Below are 22,680 nucleotides of genomic sequence, written 5' to 3' on the forward strand. Positions count from 1 at the left end.
TATGAAATGAATCCTATACGAATCGGTTGTAAAGTGTATGCAATGAATCCGATACGAATCGGTTGCAGAGTGCATGAAATAAATCCGATACAAATGGGTTATAGGTGTATGAAATAAATCCGATACAAATATGTTGTAAGGTGTATGAAATGAATCTGATAAGAATCGGTTGTAGAGTGCCTAAAATGAATCCGATACGAATCTTTGTACAATGTGAGAAATGGATTTTGACTCATTTCCATCATTAGACTGCTAGGTTGGGTCACCAAGTGCATCTATCTATGGTTGCCAGATCTTATAATATTTTGGGGGGGCAAACTCAAGATTCATCCTCTCTTAAAATCTGGTGCAGCTGTGCATAATAGCCAATCAGCTTCTAACATCACTTTGTTCAATTAAGCTTTGACAATAAAACCTGGAAGCTGATTGGTTTCTATGCAGAGCTGCACCAGATTTTGCAGGCTCCAGTTTTAGTAAATAACCCCCATTGTGTCCATCCATTCAATTGCCATAGAAACAGGAGGAAAGAGGAAATCTTCCAATGGGGACACTTTCTGGTGAAAACTAAGAGGGAATATTCTCGTGCTGCCAAAATAGCTCCTCCTACTATCTCCTGTGTCTCTAGAATAGGAAACGATGGGAAATTTTCCCAAGAGCACACAAACAGAAAAAGAAAATACTTAACAGGGTTTTTACCTTTTCCTACTCTATTCAAAACAAAAATAGATTTGACTTTACATATACTTTAATGTTTTAAAATTATTTTAACAAAAGGAAAAGTTTAGAGTATTTTCAGTGAGTACAAGTGTGCAGTTAAAGCAATGACTTTCTCATTTTTAGGAGCTTGTTCTTCCATATTTTAGTTTTTTATAGTAAATGTAGACATGTGTAAATAAGTTACTGGAGCCATGGATGCCCAATGATATTTGTGTGATCTTTTTCAAACCGCAGGAGTCAGCAGTGTGAGCATTGGTTTGTGGAGAGACTGTAATGACAGTGAAATCTAGCAGGCTCATGCAACTTTTCTTCAGTCTCTAAATTCCTCTTAGAACAACATATGTTGAGTCTCCAACACACCTGTAATAGTGGCTGTTTACCTAGCAAAGTGAATTTTTACCAATGAATTAAAGTAGAATTCTTGCCTAACTCTAACTAGCCACAAACATAACCCCCTCCCCCCATGCTACCTATGTTGATTAACCTTTGTAAAAAAAAAAAAAAAAAAAAAGTAAAAATGTGAATACTTACCTATTTTCAGCTTGCCCACTTAGTCTTGCTCCCCTGTGTCAGTTAGCAGCGGCTGCAGGGGAGAGGAGGGACTGCAGAGCATCCTCTCCTCTCCCCTGCAGCAGCTGCTGGCTGACACAAGGTATCATGTGACTGGATCGGAGCATTTTTAAGGCCATTTTTAGGCAAGAATTATACTTTAAGTGAGGCAATGCTGACTGCAATCTTACCAATCATGTAAGCAAAAAATCCTGTTTTTGTAAATGTCCCATCACATGAAAGAGAATTCTTTGCAAAGTACATTTTTAATTTTCTTCATCTTATTCATTAAGCTAAGTGAGAAGTAGCAGTAACGCACAACCAATGCAGTTTACGGCAAGGAGGGAGCAAAACCTGTATACAATATATATATACAGTGATTTTGCAGTGTTTTGCCATGATTCTGACACCTTTTTGCTGCAATTTTGTACAGGTCAAAAGGTCACCAATGTAAAAAGCAGAAAAACGCCCAAATCTGCCTAAAAAAAAAAGTTACAGAACTTGTTTGAGCCTCAGGCGTTTTGGAGCTTCTGGGTTCAGGCGTTTTGGAGTGGAGATGTGAACCATCTCCATAGAGATTTTTCCCCCTCCAGCATTTTGTAGCTTGAGGCTTCAAGCTACAAAATGCTCAGGTGTGAATGGGGCCTAAAGTGCAGGTGTATTTATTCGTTTTGGCATTTGGCTCCTGTTTGACTGAATGGCGTATGCAAACTGGTAGATGGGAGAGATGATTCTGTCTCAAAGGATAATCCCCTATTCCAGTCTTTGTGATGGTGTAATTTTGAGGTGCGAGCATAGTTTTTAAGCTGGCCATGGACGGTCTGAATCTTGGCCGGTTCTGCAGGGACCGGCTGTGATTCGAACAATGTATGGGCAGGCTGATTGTACCCATGTTAAACTATCGATCAACTTGGGAACAACCAGCCTGTCTGATTTGTCATGTGATTATTGCCAGCGGCTAAAGTCGCTAACAATACTTACTGTGAGTCCTCCCAGTCGGGACGGCTCCCCCCGCCTCCCCAGGTAGAACACAATAGCTCCACAGGAGGGATTCTCCCTGTCAACACTGAGGCCCCATACACACGACCAAATTTCTCGGCATAATTCAGCCAGAAACTCGATCGGAGCCGTATTCTGCCGAGAAACCCGGTCGTCTGTACACTTTTGGCCGAGGAAACCGACGAGGATCTCGTCGGGCCAAATAGAGAACATGTTCTCTATTTCCTCGTTAGTCAATGAGGAAACGCCGAGATCCTCGGCGGCTTCACAAGGAACTCGACGAGCAAAACGATGTGTTTTGCCCGTCGAGTTTCTCGGACGTGTGTACGGGGCCTGACTGTGTTGATGGAGGAATCAACAATTTTCTTTCCTGTGCCATCTATGGCCGGTTGTAGTTTCTAAGTAACCCTGAGTGTGAGCCTGCATTCATTTCAGCACAGGACTTGTGTACAAGATACTGCAGTTCTATTCAAAGGCACTGTGTAATTCCCTTTGCATCTTACTGCATGGATTGCATACAATTCAAAGTCAATCTTTAGCAAAATTGCAAAGATTCCTGGAAGGTATTACAGTAAAACCTTGGTTTGAGAGTAACTTGGTTTGAGAGCATTTTGCAAGACAAGCAAAATTTTTAATACATGTTGTCTTGATATACAAGCGATGTCTTGATATAAGAGTAGCGTCATGTCACAAGTGAGTATAAAAAAGAAGAGAGGAGCCTCTAAGTGTAGCAATATGGTTATATTTAATGAAGGTACAACATTTAGCAACTTATTGCTACACTTAGAGGTGACTCTCTTCTCTTTTATACCCTGTAAAAAAAATGCTTTGATATACAAGTGCTTTGGATTACAAGCATGTTTCTGGAACGAATTATGCTCGCAAACCAAGGTTTTACTGTAGCAATTTTGCCTGGATTTGCTTTTCTTTCTTCAGAGATGTATACATTGTAACTGGGAGAGAAAATGTGGTTGAGTTACTAAAGGCAAATAGGCTGTTCATTGCAGGAAAATTTTCCCCAGAACTTAGTAAATGTGGTCATATGTCACTTTGCAAAGAATACCCAATTACGTGCAAGGAAAAAAATAGCGCTGACAATTTGTTAGGATTTTTTTTTATTTCATTGTGTTTTATTCACCTACATTAAGGAATGGCTGTACATTTTTTTTATTTCAAGGCACAACTTGTGTAATATTGCACTGATGGCTGCCTGCCAGCTAAGAATTTCTGTAACAATGTAAACGGCTTAAGTGTTTGTTTCCAGACAGGACTCTCTCAGCCCAGGCACTTCCCAACTTCATTGTTTCTTTGTTCTAGCGGATGTTAAAGGGACTAAGTGTTTTGTTTTCTGGGCCAGATAGATTAGATAAAGTCTGAATTTTTTAACCTCACCTTCTAGGCACGCAAACCATGTTATAACTATGTCATACAACTCCAGAGACATAATGTTCAAAGTACTAGAACTTCTATTAGGAAACACAAAATATTTCTCCTTACCATCTGTTCAGTGAAACACAGTTATTCTTCAGACACACTGAGCAATACTGAGCAAGCAGTTTTAGACCCTCCGCCCACCCCTTCGATTGACATTGATAAGGATTTTAATAGACACAATCCAAACCAAGAAAACCATATTGAATTGTCCGTACTGGCATAGTGCCCTCCATCAGACACCAGCTGTCTACAAATGTGTTCACCCTTGTAAAGTGACACGTTTTGACCAACTATGCTATCCTGTAGGTTTATTAAAGGAACACAGAGGTTGTAGTTGGCCCCCTAGACATACCTCGTGGATGATCTGGCTCTGGTTTGGGTAGATCCTGAGGACAGGAGGGGAACACTGCTGGAGTTTGAGTTTGCCTTACTGTATTTTATGGGGAAACAACAGTGATCATCCAGAAAAATCCAACTCAGCCAATCAATTGTTCCATGGAAGAGGGTCACTTGGGATATCTAGGGAGGTCCGAAAGTGAGTGCATACAAACATACAATTGCTGCCAAATCTGACAGGTGGAGTAAGAACTGAATTTGTATCTCTCAGCACTTTAAGCAATTTTGCTCTAGACCTGCTTATTGGTGCTCTCATTGATTTCAGGCAAACATCTACTGATGTGCTTGTACTCGGTAATAACATTGCACATGGGAAAGTTCTGGAGGCATCCAGAGTGCAAACGTTTCCCAGGTACAGGATATTATCTAACCATGCATGGCATATGTAGAATAATAGAAACAAAGAGAAGGGACAATGCATGATTTTTCATAATCCTATGTAGACATAATAAACAGCTAACTTGATGTTCATTGCAAATAAAAGACTACATGAAGATATTAACAAAATAAAAAATCTTATATTGTGTGTTGTTTCCTTTATTTTAGACCCTCTTCCACCATCAGAATTTGAGGTAAGAAGAAACACAGTCACATCAACTAGTTTCCAGGTCTCCTGGAAACCATCTTTAGGATGGATAGATGAATATGAACTGCATTTACTTAATGACAAAAGGGAAATTGTCCAAAAGAATGATGTCCCTGGCAGTAGTACAGTAAAAGAAGCAACGTTTACAAACCTGAATCCAGGCACCAAATATATTGTTTCTATTAAAGCTATTTCTGGGATGAAAAGCACCCCTACTATGTTCATCAACGCCTCCACAGGTAAGTCTACTACTATAGTTATCACTGTTTATAACTACAGATAAAGTGTATATACATTTGTGTGCTCCAATATGTACTTTCAAAGTTTTGAAAAAACATATTATTGATTTTCTTGTTAAGAACTGGCCCCGTAGAAATGTATTAATGGCTCATATTCCCCCTAAAGTAATATGAGTATATCAGTTTAATAAGTTTACCATTGTTTTTACTATTGCATGTGCTTTTATACAGGGAGTTATACTTTTAAAGAATCGTTGGGTTATTTAATTGGCTGTTCTGCATTAAAAATGTTTGTATAGTGCAATATACTGTATATTTAGGCCTATTAGTTTTGGGTTGGAGAAAAAAACATGTAATTTATAGCAATGTGCTTTATAAATGTGCTTAGTGCTCCACTGGCTTCTGGATCCTGACAGAAATTGATGGAATAAAAAAAGTAGGGAAGAAAGCCTGGTCTTGTGCCCTAACAAAGTAATGTGACTGACTTTCCTTTATCACAGAGTTCTTTCTGCGGCATTAGGTAGAGAGAATTCTGTAGGACACCGTAGGATCTACACAGTAGTCCTGATTTTATTAATGTGCCAAAAAATGCAGGCCGTAATGGACAAAAATTGCAGAGTTTGAATAGATTTCTACTCCACAGTATGATTGGAGGCATTTGTTAAACTACTAGCATGAATACTGTTTTAAGGCAACTTTTAGCGCCATAACTTTGGAGGCAGCCATTGCTTTCCTTCTACAAATACTAGTTAGCTGTCTAGATTCAATACTTTCTGACTTAGTAAATCTGTACCAGGCAGACTAGAAATTCAGAGTGAAGCCAGAACCCCTAATCTTCAGATTTGACCCAGGTAAGTTCCTTAAGAAGCATTGATAACATGGAAGTACAACAGCCAGGCAACTCATTTTTTCAGAATATGTTAAGTTAAGTGATGGTGCACTAAAATCAATCTCTTGTTAAAGCACAGATTGAATAGCTATAAATACATATACATGTAGCAATTAAATATTCAAAATTGTGTAAAATATGTAGAAAAGTGATATATATGCTAAAACACAATTAAATAATAAAAATTGTGTGAATTGTGACAGGATATAACTTCCCAAAGTACACAATAGTCACCAACTAATTGCATTGATTAGCCTATTCAATTAAAGAAGGAGTTCACCCAATTATGTTTTTTTTTTATGTTTTCCCCTTAGATGGATGCTCGTTTTGTCTAGGGGAATCGGCTAGTTGTTTTAAAATATGAGCTGTACTTACCGTTTTCGAGATGCATCTCCTCTGTCGCTTCCGGGTATGGGTCTTCGGGAGCGGGCGTTCCTTCTTGATTGACAGTCTTCTGAGAGGCTTCCGACGGTCGCATCCATCGCGTCACTAGTAGCCGAAAGAAGCCGAACGTCGGTGCGGCTCTATACTGCGCCTGCGCACCGACGTTCGGCTTCTTTCGGAAAATCGTGACGCGATGGATGCGACCGTCGGAAGCCTCTCGGAAGACTGTCAATCAAAATAGGAACGCCCAGTCCCGCAGCCCATACCCGGAAGCGGCGGAGAAGATGCATCTCGTAAACGGTAAGTACGGATCATATTTTAAAACAACTAGCCGATTCCCCTAGACAAAACGAGCATCCATCTAGGGGGAAATAGTGTCATGTGCGGGTGAACCTCCGCTTTAAGTCAAAGCATAGACTCTCTGTTGTTTTCTAATATAGAGCAAACCTGCCCACAATCCGTTAGACATGTGCATTCGTTTTAGTCCGAATGCATTTTCGTCCAAATTTCAGGTATGTTCGTTATCGTTTTAACAAATGAAAACGTGCAGAATCCGAAATCTGAAAGATCCGACATAAAAAATGCTTTTTCTTTTCATTTTCGTTGCTAAAACAGTTTGCTATAGATAGGAGATTCGACATGACGCTGACAATAGCAATCTGTGTCTATCGAACCTGTGGTCGAATGTGCCTAACCTTAACTCTATTAGTCCAAGATTATTCTACATAGAGAAAAAATATTCGACATAGAGAGAAAAGATTTGACATTATAGAGACAGTGTTGAGGTAGAACATTCGAAATGAACAACGAAGATTCGATGAAGCAGCGAAAAACATACAAACGTTGCATCTGTCATTGAAGGCTTATGGTGTCTGTCGAAAGTTCTAAGAAGATTTGACAAGCAGCTAAACTGTACGACACAGCGATCGTACATTTCCTGTCAAATGATCGGCCCATAGGCTATAGAAGAATATGAATGTTAGTTGACTAGTAATAATAATTTATAAATATAATAATTACTAGTGTCATACAACATTAGAATTCTTCTATAGCTTGTGGAAGGAACATTCGACCGGAAATGTACGATGGCGGCGTCGTACAGTTTAGCTGCCCTATTGAATCTTCTTAGAACATTCGACAGACACCATAAGCCTTCAATGACAGATTCGACCTTACTTCATTCGGATTTCCGGACGAATGCATTTTTTAACAAAACAAAAAAGATAAAAACACATTTCGGGAGTAACTAAATAAATACATTTTTCGGACAAAAACTAAATTCCGAAACTAAATATTTCAGTGTGCACATATCTACAACCTGTTTGACACTTTGCATTTGGGTGATCTCTCTTGTATTCCTTTATGGTTTCCTTGTGTGTAATTGTTCCTCCTCAGTCCACATCTACTATGTTCAAACACGATAGATATTGTCACTTGCTCCTCCCGACGCGTTGCGTCACATGTCACGTGACTTTCTCAAGCTGATTTTAGCGCACTATCACTTGTTAACATATCACTATTCACGGTGTTAGAACACTAATTTTATGGTTGCAGCTTTAATCATTTATTTATCTTTTTTTAATCAGTACCATACTTAAATATTCATATCAGCACTTTAGTAACTTCACTACTATTATTTTTTCAGAGGAAGAGGTCATCAATAGTAAGCTCCATTACCTTCTAGCACAGGTTTCCTTTTAATAGTGTCAGCAAATGAGGGTAGCTTGTTTGATATGTTTCTAGGATTGTTGCCGAAGGGCTGCTTTATAAATGTCCCTGTTACTGTTTTTTATTAAATTTGCATGTTTTGCTTTTGTGTATCATGTTTCATGTATTATTTGAACTGCATATTTATATATTGGGTCGTTTGCAAGCATTAGTAATTTTAGTGGCAGTGACTGATGAAGTTAAAGACATCTTCTTCCTTTCCGTTTAGTGCCAATGGCTGTAAAGATTGTTGATGTTGTGAGTAAAACAGACAGCATCCAAGTTACCTGGAAGCCTGGATCTGGAATCTCAGAGAAATTCAAGCTGATCTTATGGAGTCAGGAGAGGACAATGAATGAACTCAATGTGGATGCACATGTTACTGGACATACATTTCATGGTCTTCTACCAGGACATATTTATAATATCACAGTCATCACTGAAGCTGCAGGTTTACAGAATGGAAATTCTAAAATAGCAAGAACAGGTAATCCAAGAGCAGAGATATACTAATTGAAAAAGCATCAAAATCAATTATTATGTAATTGTATTTTTTTTTTCCTTCAACATGCATTATTACCTAAATGCAGGTCCTTACCCAAGAAAGCTGTGATTCTACACCACAGCTTGAGTCTTGTAATCCAGGAGTATCTAGTTCCAATGTGAGGACCCTAGGCACTGTAATTTTGTCAAAGTAAAATTTAGCTAATGCTGTTTATTAATTTCCAAGATCTTAGTCATTGCAATAATCTTAGTCACAGGAAACTAAGAAATGAACTTAAACCACCATAAGGAAGAACTGACTTTTTATTTCATCTTCAAATTAATGCAAAATGTATAGTAGACTTAAGAGATAAAAAATCAATCCATGAATTAGATGGATATGGCAAATTAATGCCCTTCCCTGGTTCTTGCAGATCTAAGATCCTCCTTATTATGTGCATGCTGATTCTCCATATCAAATAATATACATTATGTTCAAGAATCTTAATTGTCTAGATGGAAATGTTGAGTGATTCTTCTCAGACGGGACAAATCTGCAGGCACATATTTAATATAATCAGAGTCTTCTTTTTGCCTGGAATTCATCACATTTATCCAAACTCCAAAGTTTTGGCCATTTTCAGATCAATGTGTTCACATCCAAAATGTACAGCTACATGCTTCCTTTAGATTGCGGTCTTATATGTTAAAGAGGAACTGCAGTCTGCACCAACAATGGGGCACTATATCTTCCACCGATACCAATGATGGGATACTATCCCTCTCACAAATGTTGGAATACTCCTTCTCCTATTGACCACCAACCCTGAGGCCATATTTATTCTCACTGATGCTGGGCCCGTGACATTTTCTGGCCCTGTTGGCCACAATCTGGCCCTTCTAAAGTCTAAAGGACAAGAAAGTGGCCCTTTGTTTGAAAGGTTTGGAGACCCCTGGTATATACTATACTCCCTAATTGTAGGTTTTGGATGTTCTTAACCTTACTTGACAAAATCATTAAGGTTCTTTATGCTTCCCCTCTTAGCTCCCGCTCAGGTCTCTAATCTAAATGTGCAGAATGATGGAAGTTCTACCACATTGAAAGTTCGCTGGAAAGCACCTGAAGGCAAGCTAGATTCTTACAACGTCTCGTTGACTGAACAAGGTTCAATAAAGCACAGCAGAACTCTGAATGCTGCTTCTACAGAGGTCATCTTTAATGAATTAACACCAGGACGTCTTTATCAGGTTAACGTCACATGTATTGCTGGAGAATTAAGCACTGACAAGATGGCAGTTGGGAGGACTGGTGAGTATTCTTTTCCTTGTGTGCCATTATTGCTGTTGGCAACCTATACATTTTTTATCTAAGCAGAATGTGATTGTGTCAGGCCAGTCATTACATATTTTTTTTCCTAAAACATCTCTTTTAGCAGTAAAGGTAATGTATACTCTATGTTATACAAGATATAGTTGTTATTTTTAGTCAGATGCTTACAGCATGATATTCATAAAAATAACGTGGTGTTTCTTATCTACTTTGCAACCTCAACAACATATACATTTTTTCACATATGCAGCTAGCAACAAACTGTAGCTTTTCACTAATATGGTGCAAAGCAGAATGCTGTGCAGTGACCTATGAAAGCAAGAGACCAGCTTTCCCATGTGTGTGAGTAGCCTCTTGAGGCCAGGTTCACACCGGTACGATAAGACTGTTGTACGAATGTTATCCTACCTTGCCCTGTGACATCAGTCCTACATCGGACCTACTTCGGTCCTACTTCTATCTGACTTGAATGACCAGGATACAATTTTTCTCCAACTTTGATATAGTCTGACTGTCCTTTGACCAATCAAAACAATCCCAGTGTGACATAAATTCCTTTTTTTGTTGCTATAATCACCATGTCGGATGGTTAGGACGAGGATCCGACTTTAATCCGACTTCAATGATATTGAAAACGGACCAAAGTAGGAACAATATAGTGCAGGAACCTTTGCTAAAGTCAGACTGACTTGTGTCGGACCAGTTGAGACAGCTCTCCTAGGGAACTATTGATTTGTACATGTCATGCGGCATGTGCTCCCAAAGTCGGAGCGTTTGTTGCACCAGTGTGAACAGAGCCTAAAAGCTGATCTATAATTAAGTGATCCTGAATGAGTTTCACCTAGTGTCAACCTCTTGTAATCCCCTGCACAGCAGAGCTCAGGCTGGGGAGATAGAAGCGTCACAAGGAGCCAACCAGGTATGCTGCAGTGACCATATGTGAACAATAAAAATGCCAATCTAAATGTCCCTTTGCACTACAGAAAAATCAGGTCTCCTCATCCGCTATGGCCAGAGAGCTCCCCCCTGTCATGTCACGGATGGTGAGAGGAGAGAAAACTGAGGGAAGAGGAGGTGAGCACCCCCCCGCTTCCCAATGCAATTTTCAGCAGCAGCACCCCTCTCAATGTCAGCACCCCCCCCTGCTTCTCAGTGTCCTGCCAAAAAAGTCCCCCAGCAGATAATGTCCCCCCTGTACTGCGGGGGCGGCATTGAAGGACTCGGCCTTGGGGTGGCAAAGGGAGTAAATCCGGGCCTGGCTATGGCAGAGCTGTATACATTTCAGAACCGTACTGTCAGAAATACAAATTCTTTAGCAGCTGAAACAGATCTCATACATGTTTTATGTGTATTTAGCTGTTGGAGTTTAGCTTTACAGGACAGCTGCACCATAGTCAAAAGTTTCTCATCGTTATTATGTATGCATAGCCATGTTGAACAGTTACACAGACCAGTGGTGGAAAATCTATTGTACAGCTGTTCTTTAGTTAACTCCATTTTTTTATTTTGTTTTGGAATAACATGGCATAACCTGTAAAAAAATAAAGGCATAATCTGTAAAAATCATTTTTTTACAGATAATAACAATAATTAGGATAATAATAACACCAGATAATATCAACGTGTAAGTTTGTGTGCAAAATGTATTAATCCATATTAAGTGCAGGGCTGCTTACATTATTTGCCTCTGGGAGATTTCAGATTGAAAGTGTAAACAATATTTTCATCATTCCTCTTTACACTTCTTTGCATTGTCTTTTCCAGTCCCAGAGAGAGTTTCAGATTTAAAAGCCGCCAGCAATGGCATACGATCCCTGCGTGTAAGCTGGCTGCCCCCTGCTGGAGAATGGGAAAGATACTATGTGGTGCTCTACAACCAGAATGTGGTTTTGCTCAACACGACCCTGGAAAAGCACATTAAGGAATATATTATTCAGGACACAGAACTCATACCTGGAAGGCAGTATGACATCACGGTCGTTGTGGAGAGTGGAGGTCTAACAAATAAAGCTTACTGCAAAGGCAGAACAGGTCAGCCTTATTTGTATTACAATTAAGTTTATGACAAGTATCAACATTTTTTAGTTACTGTACATGAATCCAGAAAGTAAGCTGGCCCTTTGTTTCGCAAAACGAAAAAAAAAAGAAGAAACACAACCATCAGCATCCCAACTGCTATTACAGTTTTTGCAAGTTGAACATTGTACTTTATTAAAATATTCCCATGTAATCAAGTAAGTGAATATTTTGTAGTCTGAAGTCTTGTCTTATAACTGCTTAGGTCCAGAAGCAATGCTTAAAGGAGAAATTTAAACTAAGCACAAAAAGTGATAAAAGCCTTAAAGGTTCGCTTAACACTAAAAAAAATTGTACTATATTTCATATGTATAAAAAAAGTGTCGCACCAAATTGAATTCAAGTAAAAATTAGATCAAGGAATAATATGACAATTATCCGTGTGATGTCACTGTAATATATTATCGCTTACCAGCCCTTAGATGTGATAATTGCATTCATTTTCTTTTTTGAGGCTAAGTACATTTTCTGTAAGTATAGAAAAATGTCATATTGATTCTGTCACAAATTCAGTGCCCTTACAACTGCCTGTTAAGCTGAAATTTGAAAAAATATCAATCTTCCCAGATACCTACTGTAAACTACAAAACAATGCCCCCTATGCAATGGAGAGGGGGAGGTGTTGGTAGTCCAAATCAAAAGAGAAGCATAGACTGACAACTTTGCTTCTCCATAGATACAGTACAGCAGGGGTCTCAAACTGAGGGCCTTCCAGCTGTTGCGAACGTCCCATGAGGCATTGCAATGCTGACAGTAACAAGCATGACTTCCATGGGCAGAGTCATGATGGGACTTGTAGTTTTGCAACAGCTGGAGGGCCACCAGTTTGAGACCCCTGCAGTATAGTGAGTGAGCGTTGTTAATGTAGAATAGGAAGCATGTTAATGACAGGACAACCAGTTACAAATAAAATGTGAAAAAGCACGAAAAATAAATAAATGCAACTACTACATCTAAGGAATGGTAAGCTGTGATATATGACATTTTTGCTTTAGGGCTTAGATATTCTTTAACCACTTAACAACCGCCGCATGTACATATACATCCACAGAATGGCACGTACAGGCAGATGGGCGTACACGTACGTCCCTGCCTAGACGTGGGTCGGGGGTCCGATCGGGACCCCCCCCCAGTACATGCGGTGGTCGGTAATCGTCTGGAAGCGATCCGGGATGAGGGGGCGGCTATTCGTTTCTAGAAGCACCCCCCCCCCCCGCGCGCGCGAACGCTCCCCGGAGCTGAAGAACGGGGAGAGCTGTGTGTAAACTGTCGCTCTATTTTTGTTTATAGCCCAAAAAATAAAAACCGCAGAGGTGATCAAATACCACCAAAAGAAAGCTCTATTTGTGGGAAAAAAAGGACATCAATTTTGTTTGGGAGCCACGTCGCACGACCGCGCAATTGTCTGTTAAAGCGACGCAGTGCCGAATCGCAAAACCTGGCCTGGTCTTTTAGCTGCATTTTGGTCCTGGGCTTAAGTGGTTAAGATCAGTTCAGATTTTTGTCTTTTATGACTTCATAGGCCTGTTTCTGCATATGCTCCAAGCCAAGTACAGTATAAGCATGACTGCACAGGTGTTTGGATCCACCATACCGAGGCTTTTAAATTTCACAAATAAAGCAATTCTATCATACGTGAAGAGTGTTTTGTAGAGCCATCTGAATGCAAATCACTTTGTTTTCATAGTTCATGCTGCCATAGTGGAGAAATCATCTACGGAATATCACCACTTCTTTTGGCACCTACTATTTTAATCTCTGACTCTAACAGAAAGCTGCAGAGAGTTAGGAGTTTTCATTACTTACTGCACCTGGATGCTGCAGATACACTTTATATTTATTCTTTATTGCAGTTATGATGAATCATACAAAATGGTTGCATCTAGAATATATTGTATAGTAAATTGTAACTTATTCCTTTATTTACTTAGTGAATTGCTGCAGATCCAAGCATTCGTTTTAACATAAAAAAAAAAAAAATTCAGTCACCTTTATTGTTCTAATTTTGAAATAGTAATATCAAATGTGAAAAGCAGTATATAAAAGTTAGTTTCCTAGTGTTTTCTTGTATTCATGTGGTTGTATTTTCCCTCTGTCACAGCTCCTCAGTCTGTCTTGCAGCTTAGGGTTAAGCATGCCAACGAGTCTTCATTCACAGTGACATGGCTGACGCCTCTTGCAGAGTGGGACAGTTATGTGGTTTCACTTGCAGACAGGGATCTTACACTCATCAACAAAGTTCTTGCCAAGGAAGCCAAGGAATTCACCTTTACTGACCTAGTACCTGGAAGAAAGTATACCGCCAAAGTTACTAGTATCAGTGGAGATCTCAACAATTGGACTTCTGTCGAAGGAAGGACAGGTGAGAATGCTTTTTGAACTTTCAGCGATAAAGAAAACCCTTAGTGTAATATAGTAATTTAGCTGATGTCTTATTATATAGGTAAAAGCAGCTTCCATGTGAACAAAAAAGTAAACTATGAAGCCACAGCACATGAAAAGGTACACAAGAGTACAGTGATGTTCATCCTCCAAAGTGAGAGGGCCTAGATCCCTGAATCCCCCTGCAGTGCAAGGCACTTTAGTCCACCTGGCCAAAACCAGGACTCCAATCCTTAGGAACCAGCCAAAGCAGGCCCCCCAGTTAATTACTAAGTAAAGTATAGGGACAAACAAATCCATGATTGGGAAAAAAATTGAAATACCTGGCACCACAGAGAATAACCATGGTGTCCCCACTTAAGATAAATAGCCCGAAGGGGAATAGTTATGGCCCCTATAAAAGTTAATAGACCATTCAATGTTGATGTTATTGTTGGTTTCTATCACCTCCTGACAGCTTAGCATTGCACAAGCGAATTGTTTTGTATTCCTTTTCTTCCATTAAAAATGTATAAAAATTATTGATAACAAAGTGCAGCGCTGAGTGTTGGAAGAGATGAGATGACCCCACTCTATAGCATAAAAAATGCTAAATTATAAAGTGTGAAAACCAATGGTGATATGTGCAAATCACTGTACACATACTAAAATATCATGTGTGTGTACGCACTACTGATCATAGTGGTAAACAACACAAAAAGATTAAGTGTAAATAACCAAGTGACATAAAGAAAACACTGCAATAAAAGAAATGAATCAAATAATCACTTAATGGAATATAAAACAAAGTCCAAAGTGAATTCCGTGACATCCGTCACTGTGAAATCATCAATAAGTGACAAGGTTAAATGTCACAAATCGGTGTGAAGAAATAATAAATAACTTCAAATGATCTATGTAAGCAGAAGTAGTGTGCTGTTCGGAAACGTCACCAGGGAGTGTCTTCACCTTAGGGCTGGGGGGAGAAATAAATACTCTTTACCTCCAATGTGGACCCAACTCGCCCTACAGTGGTGGATCGCTTGCGCTTATGTCCAAATAGTTACATAGTTACATAGTTAGTCAGGTTGAAAAAAGACACAAGTCCATCCAGTTCAACCACAAAAAAAATAAACAAACAAAATAAAAAACACAATACAATCCCATACACCCAACTCCATACCCACAGTTGATCCAGACTCAAAAAGACATCAACTGGGGTATGTCTTTTTCAGACGAAACACGTGGGATCATACGCTAGCTCTAGCTGCTTATACCACACCTTTGGATTGTTCATTTGGATTCTTTTATAATATTTTAAGTTGTGGAGCTTTTTAAGATTTTAATAAATTCCGTTTTTTGGATTTACACCATGTGGAGGATCCACCACTGTAGGGTGAGTTGGGTCCACATTGGAGGGTAAGAGTATTTATTTCTCCCCCCAGCCCTGAGGTGAAGGCACTCCCTGGTGACGTTTCCGAACAGCACACTACTTCTGCTTACATAGATCATTTGAAGTTATTTATTATTTCTTCACACCGATTTGTGACATTTAACCTCCCTGGCGGTATGATTCTGTCTGGAATTACGTACCAAAAGCGGTACAATTATTTTGCAAGGAAATTTGGTGATTTGTAATTTTTAGGAATAACTCACTTAAATCTGACCAAACAAGAATCTTGTAGGCATCCCGGGTATGACATTTTTTTAAAAAACAAAATTATAAATTATAATATAATAAATAATTATAAATAATTATAACAAATAATAATATAATTATAATAAAAATTATTCAATAATGTAAGCAACTCAAAATCACTGAAATTTGCTCAGTTGCAGAATTGTCGCTGTCATTATTTTTTTTTTTTATGACGAATTTCCCCACAAATCGCTATCGCACATTTCTGCAAGTGATTATAATTTATTATCGCTGTTTTCTAGCTGATCTAAAACCATTTTTGACATAAAGGGACACTTTTGGGCAATATACAGTTTGCAGGCAGAAAGAACAGTTTTTATTATATAAAAGTACATGTAGGGCACTGGGCAGACCACTAGGGACAAGGGGGGTGTGTATTTTTTACATACAGTACTGTAATCTATAAGATTACAGTATACTGTATGTATTGTGTTTGTTTACTTTTTTGAATTTGGCGCCGTTCTCCGCCCCCGTGCATCGTAACGTCGCAGGGAACGGAGATCGGCGGCACACGAAAGACTGTGAATCGAGCGAGGAGGACCCATTCGCTCACACAGCGGGGTGGCATCGCTGGATCCAGGGACAAGGTGAGTAACTTGCCTGTGGATCCAGCGAGAAGGTAAGCCGCGCCGCTGCACACTCTGCATGTCCAGCCCGAGCGTGGTTACCGATCCTAACATTGAAAACCAACCCCGAGTCACGCTCGGGTTTACCGCTAAGGGGGTTAACCTTGACACTTATTGATGATTTCACAGTGACGGATGTTGCGCAATTCACTTTGGACTTTGTTTTATATTCCATTTAGCGATTATTTGATTCATTTCTTTTATTGCAGTGGGTTTTTTATGTCACTCTTGGTTATTTACACTTACTCTTTTTGTGTTTTTTACCACTATGATCAGTAGTGTTTCATGAATTCATGTTGCGTACACACACATGATATTTTAGTATGTGTACAGTGATTTGCACATATCACTATTGGTTTTCACACTTTATAATTTAGCATTTTTTATGCTATAGAGTGGGGTCATCTCATCTCATCCAGCACTCAGTGCTACACGTTATTATCTTTGCACTGTTACAATTTTCGTCCTATTATTGTGTTAGCAGCTTTTACTATTATCATTTTTGGCGCAATATTTTATATATTTTTTGTGATTAAAAATTATTGAAACAGAGAATGTCCATAGAGAGTTATAAGTCCGTAGAAAAAAATAACACGTCTGGAAAGAAAACAAACCACACATGCAGTGCAAGTGCTCGTGCATGAATAGTAAAAAATAATTAAAATGTGGAACACACATGGCAGGACTTTTGACTAGTATAAAAATTGCTACAGGCGAGCCAAAAAACCTGTCCAAATGCATAGTGCAAGAAAGGCAGTAGTGCTATTACCTAGAGTCAGTGAAACTCATAGTGTGTTTCTGTCTCCGTGAGTAGCCACCACCAGGGGCACATCACCAGGAGCTCCTAGAACTCCCTAGTCCCTGTCTAGACAAGGGCAGCCCCATCCATATGAGCAGAATTTAGCACTTAGGTAGACTGTTGCTTACAACCAAGGACAGGCTAGGTAAACCAGGTCAGACTCAACCCAGGAAAAAAAGATCCCTCCCCAAGCACCCACCTACTGCATCAGTGCAAGGGACGACAGTGTTTTGTTCCCAAAACCTAAAAAGAACAGGTACTACATTTGATTTTAGCTCAAAAGCCGAGAGGAAAAAAAGATTTTTAGGGCACGCAACCTAATGCACCCACTCAAATCTGAATGGCACATTAACTGGTTTCAGAATAGCAGATAGATGATGCTGTTGGGGTATCACAGGTAGATACTAATAAATATTCCTGTATTAAAATTGATTAGAACTTGAGTGGATCGAATCAGAAGAGCCAATCATCTTTCTGGCTAGCAATGTGTTTTTCTAAAATATTCACTCTTCTCTATAGGAGACTGAAATAAATGTTGACAGAACGGTATCTTAACTTCCACAGTGGGCCACCAGCTACAGTTTTCAACACATATACATACAAACTTGCAAAGCAGACCAATTAAAAGGAAGGGTGGGATGGAAAACTCCAGGGAATTTGCTTAAGGGAAACAGGAAGGAAAAGGCTGATAACATTAATGTATGAACATACACTCCTTCTTTAGCGTGATACCAAATAGGACTGCAGAGCAGATTGTTACCATGTAATGATACCGTATGATTACGTAAAGATAAAAAATGCCACTTAGTGCAGTCTGGACAAAAACATATTTTTAGATCCCAGTGGCAGAAATGTTTGTCTCAATACAAAATGTTATCTTACTTTATATAGCAGGTAGGGCTGATCTAGAACAAACACCCAAAATAACTTGATGCAAGTGCCAGCCTTGTTTTAAAGTGACACTAAACTATATTGTCACTCTTCAAAAATAAAACATACAGATCCACTACTTTATGGTCCTGTAATCTATTTTCCATTAAATTGTCTCTTGTACACACGGTTGGAATTTTGACAACAAATGTTCTATGTGAGCTTGTTGTCAGAAACCGTGTAGTAGGCCCCATCGGACATGTGCTGTTGGAATTTCTGACAACAAATGTTTGATTGCTGGTTCTCAATTTTTCTGACAACAAAAGTTCTTTCGGATTTTCTGACCGTGTGTACACAATTCAACGCACAACAATTCTACGCATGCTCGGAATCAATTCGACGCATGCTCGGAATCATTGAACTTAATTTTTCTCGTCTCGTAATAGTGTTGTACGTCACAGCATTCTTGACGTTCGCTATTTCGGACAACATTTGTGTGACCATATGCAAGACAAGTTTGAACGAACATCCGTCGGAAAAAAGTCCACTGTTTTGATGTCAGTATGTCCGATCCTGTGTACGTGGCATTACTGTGTTTTTCTGCCTCCTTGTAATGCCCTCCGTGAGCTCATATTAGTTGGGTCAGCTCAATGCATACTACAAATCCAATAGGCCATAGTCTAAAGTCGACGTCGGGAGCAAGCAAGATGGGGTGGCTATGTTCCTACATACAATGAGAACATGGAGAATGAACATGTACTTTAAGATGTGTTTTCATTTCGTGAAATTGGCTATTGATGTTCTAAAATGTTATTTGTGTGATATTAAGTGGTCATTTACAATGCAAAAAGAGCTTGCTGAGGTTTTTCGTTATATACACCCATAAGCCATAACATTATGACCACTGACAGGTAAAGTGAATAGCACTGATTATATTGTTACAATGGCACCTGAGTTACATTGGCACCTGAAAGCAGGTGTGATGTATTAGACAGCAATTGAACATGTTGCCCCTGAAGTGTTGAAAGAAGAAAAAATGGGCAAGCGTAAGGATTTGAGGGACTCTGGTCAGGGCCAAATTGTAATGGCTAGATGAACAATGCTATAGAGGGAGTGTTCAGGGCGCAGAGCTCTGTGTCCTGAGGACTTTCTAAAGGAAGCCAATAGAGCTTCACGTTTGCAATCAAATGATTGCAACCACAGCGGGGGCGCACAGCATACCTTCAGAGGTCTAGTGGAGCCCATGCCTTGATGGGTTATGGTGGGTGCAGTGGTGTATTTAGGTTTTGTGCTGCCCTAGGCCTGACTAAACTCATGCACCCCCTAATTTAAATATGACCCTTCCTGTCAAGGCCACACCCCTTTCTGTTTAAGTCCCACCCTAGACCCGCCCCACTTTTCGAGTGGGGACCCTAGTTTTGAGGGCCTGGGAGGGCAATGGATTCCCTTAATTTGCAGGGATTTCCTCTCACTTCCTATTTGGCTATGGGGCAGGAAGTGAACAGATATTTCTGCACTTGGACATTGATGGTAAAAAATAAACTGACAGGGGCAGTGCGGCCACTTTATGGGGGCGCTGGACTAATTTGCCTCTCAGCCCTGTCCGACTCAGATGGCAGCCATCACAAATTTTGGGGCCCCTTACACAGCTTTAGGCAGGGCCCCCCTGGAGCAGAAAACCGGGGGAGGGGGTGCTAACGGAAAAAAAAACAGTGTATTCTCTTCTCTCCTGACACAAGATAATAAGTGTAAGCGGGGGGGCCTGGGGACCATCGGGCCCCTTACAGGTGTAATACAAAAAAAAAAACGGAGGGGGGATGGCCAGGTCTGTAATGCAAAACAAAAATGCCTGTACCCCCCTGATGACAGCCCTGACGGCCCATAAGACTGGCACTACACTAACAGTGTAGCACAAGTCGGCGGGGACACTTTCCATGCTGCCCCCCAGCAAAGTGCTGCCCTAGGCCTAGGCCAGGATACAGTGCTGGGTGGGTGGTCATAATATTATAGCTGAAAGGTGTACAAGGTAGCTATAGATGGTAAGGGCAGTTGAATATACAAACCCAATCATCTGACCACCCTCAGATATCTGCTTCTTTTACCAAGACCCTAAACATGTATGTTAACTGGGAACATCTATAATGGCGGCTTATCAGGATGAAAGAACCACTTAAAAAAGGGCCAGTGTAAAAAAAAGGCTTGTAGTAAATCAGAAGGATTTAGTATTGTGATATCAGAAAAGTAAAGATTAAAAATTAGAAATGATAGATGAAAAAGACTGCTTTGAGAATATATTAATAGAACATGTATCTCCTATACAGTTCCTTCCCAGGTTCTTAACTTAAATTTAACAAATATGGGGACATCTACCAGCCTGTATACTGAGTGGACTAGAGGTCGAGGAGACGTGGACTCTTTTCAGGTCCTGCTGATACACGAAAATATTGTCATAAAGAATGAGAGTGTATCCAGTGACACCAGCAAATATCAGTTCCATTCCCTAAAGCCAGGAGGCTTGTACTCTGTGGTGGTGACAACTGTGAGTGGAGGAATTTCATCAAGACAGGCCCTAGCAGAGGCCAGAACAGGTACGATAATGACATAACATTTTGATGTATGTAAAAGTTATTTGATCATCTGTCATATGGCAAGCTATAAATAAAAATTAATATCAACTAATCGTATGCCCCAAAATATATCTATTTCATTTTTCTTTTTAATAGCAAAGAATAAAATTACCCATTTTAATGTAGATAATTCTATATCTACATATCTGTATATGTCTGTGCTTTTGAATTATTACAGATTTATACTATTGAAACTCACATTTTGGAAACTGTACAATTAAGCACTGCTGCCTGAAATTATAGACGACAGACTGAAAAAAGAACATAAACAATTTCTACGAGGATCTTTAGGGAGGAGAGAGGATACAGATTAAGTGAAAAGGCTATGCACAGGAAATTAGACCTAAGTCAAGAATGGATGTTTAATTACACAAGATCAGCAGGTTTGTGGGGTTCATAGTTATGTGAACCTAATCAAGCAGTTTCCTTCCCATAAGTGATTATGTCCTGTACTTAAGGGACATAACTAAATACTTTATAACAATGGACAGGACAAGTAGCGGCAAAACGCTTTGGCAATAAGTGATAACGTGCAGTCTCACTCACTATCATAGTTGTAGGAAGTTTCTTCAATGACCAGCAGAGGGCAAAGGAGGTTTTTAAAACACAAACTGTATTAGAGATCAGCAAATGTATTCTTACAACATTTCATTATAGAAGAATCCTTTCCTGTGAAAATAATGAAAAATGCAGTTGCCTTGTCATCTTTAAAGCGGAGTTCCGCCAAAAAAAAAAAAAATATACTGCAGCTGCTAACTTTTAATATCACAACACTTACCTGTCCTGGGCGCCAGCGAAGTCGGCACCCAAAGCCGATCTGTCCCTTCGCTTTCGGGTGGAGGTGCCGCCATCTTCGGTGAGGGAATCAGGAAGTGAAGCCTTGCAGCTTCACTTCCTGGATCCCTACTGTGCATGCACAAGCCGCGCTGCGCGATCCCACTGGTCCCTGCTATCTTTTGGGACCTGTATATCTCCCAGGAGACAGCGGGGGGACGAAGTAGGCGCCGGACGTGGTGTAGGTCACTTAGGCGACCTATGCCTAGAAGAGCAAATACCCGTATTAGACAGGTATCTGCTCCCTCTATCCCCTGAAAGGTGCCAAATGTGACACTGGAGTTGGGGAGGATTCCGAAAAGTGGAAGTTCCATTTTTGGGTGTTAAAAAGTGTTAGTTGGCTGGCTGTCATGCTGATCCTCTTGCATCAATTCACTGACTTAGAACAAGTATGCAGATAAGGACTTCTGATTTCAGTAAGATTTCCCCATCTGCATACCTGGTCCAGGCCAGTGATTTACAGAGTACTAAAGATAGAAGGTCAGCATAGTAGCCAGTCAGCTAGAACTTGATGTAGAATAAATTGATGTACAATAAAATATTTCTATACTGATTAAAGTGCTTGGAATGCTAAGAAAGTAAGTATAAAGAATAAATGCAATGTTGGCTAAAATCATGAAATATAGAGAACATGTACATGTGCTATAAATTAGCCATACCAAATCTATGTAAAATGAGGACATGTGTGTCTAAACTATCCAATCAATTTGTATTCAATCAAGCAGGCCCGTGACCTATATAGGAGATTGTACAATCAAATTGTAATGTGTGTGGTCCCTACAGATTACAGGAGCATGGAGTACACATGTTGGCGAATATTACTATGGGTGCTGTAGTAAGTGTGATCTTACAATTCCACAAGTGGAGAAGGGGACAACACAGATTACTACATATTACAGGAGAGTACAGAGGCTCACGGGAAATACTTTACTAAATATTGAAATAGATGCTGTAGTACCACTTTCAACATACCGTAATAAGTGGCAGAGGAGAACAGCTGATTCATAATGAAGTAAAAAAGTAACTAATGAGCAGCAGCAAATGTATATATTATTAGGAGCATAACTATGAATAA

The 22,680-nt window shown here is 39.7% G+C and overlaps 1 protein-coding gene across 2 annotated transcripts in view; it reads left to right on the forward strand.

Moving 5' to 3' along the window:
* Positions 1-22,680, forward strand: part of PTPRB (protein tyrosine phosphatase receptor type B) — a 176,098-nt gene that overhangs the window by 87,241 nt on the left and 66,177 nt on the right. For both annotated transcript variants that reach the window (XM_040344003.1, XM_040344004.1), the window contains 6 exons: positions 4,642-4,920; positions 8,130-8,387; positions 9,429-9,692; positions 11,478-11,744; positions 13,891-14,151; positions 20,466-20,732. In XM_040344003.1, the coding sequence (XP_040199937.1) occupies positions 4,642-4,920; positions 8,130-8,387; positions 9,429-9,692; positions 11,478-11,744; positions 13,891-14,151; positions 20,466-20,732 (1,596 nt within the window). The remainder of the gene's footprint in view (positions 1-4,641; positions 4,921-8,129; positions 8,388-9,428; positions 9,693-11,477; positions 11,745-13,890; positions 14,152-20,465; positions 20,733-22,680) is intronic.

This window comes from Rana temporaria, chromosome 3 (genome assembly GCF_905171775.1).
Source record: "Rana temporaria chromosome 3, aRanTem1.1, whole genome shotgun sequence".
Classification (NCBI taxonomy): domain Eukaryota; kingdom Metazoa; phylum Chordata; class Amphibia; order Anura; family Ranidae; genus Rana; species Rana temporaria.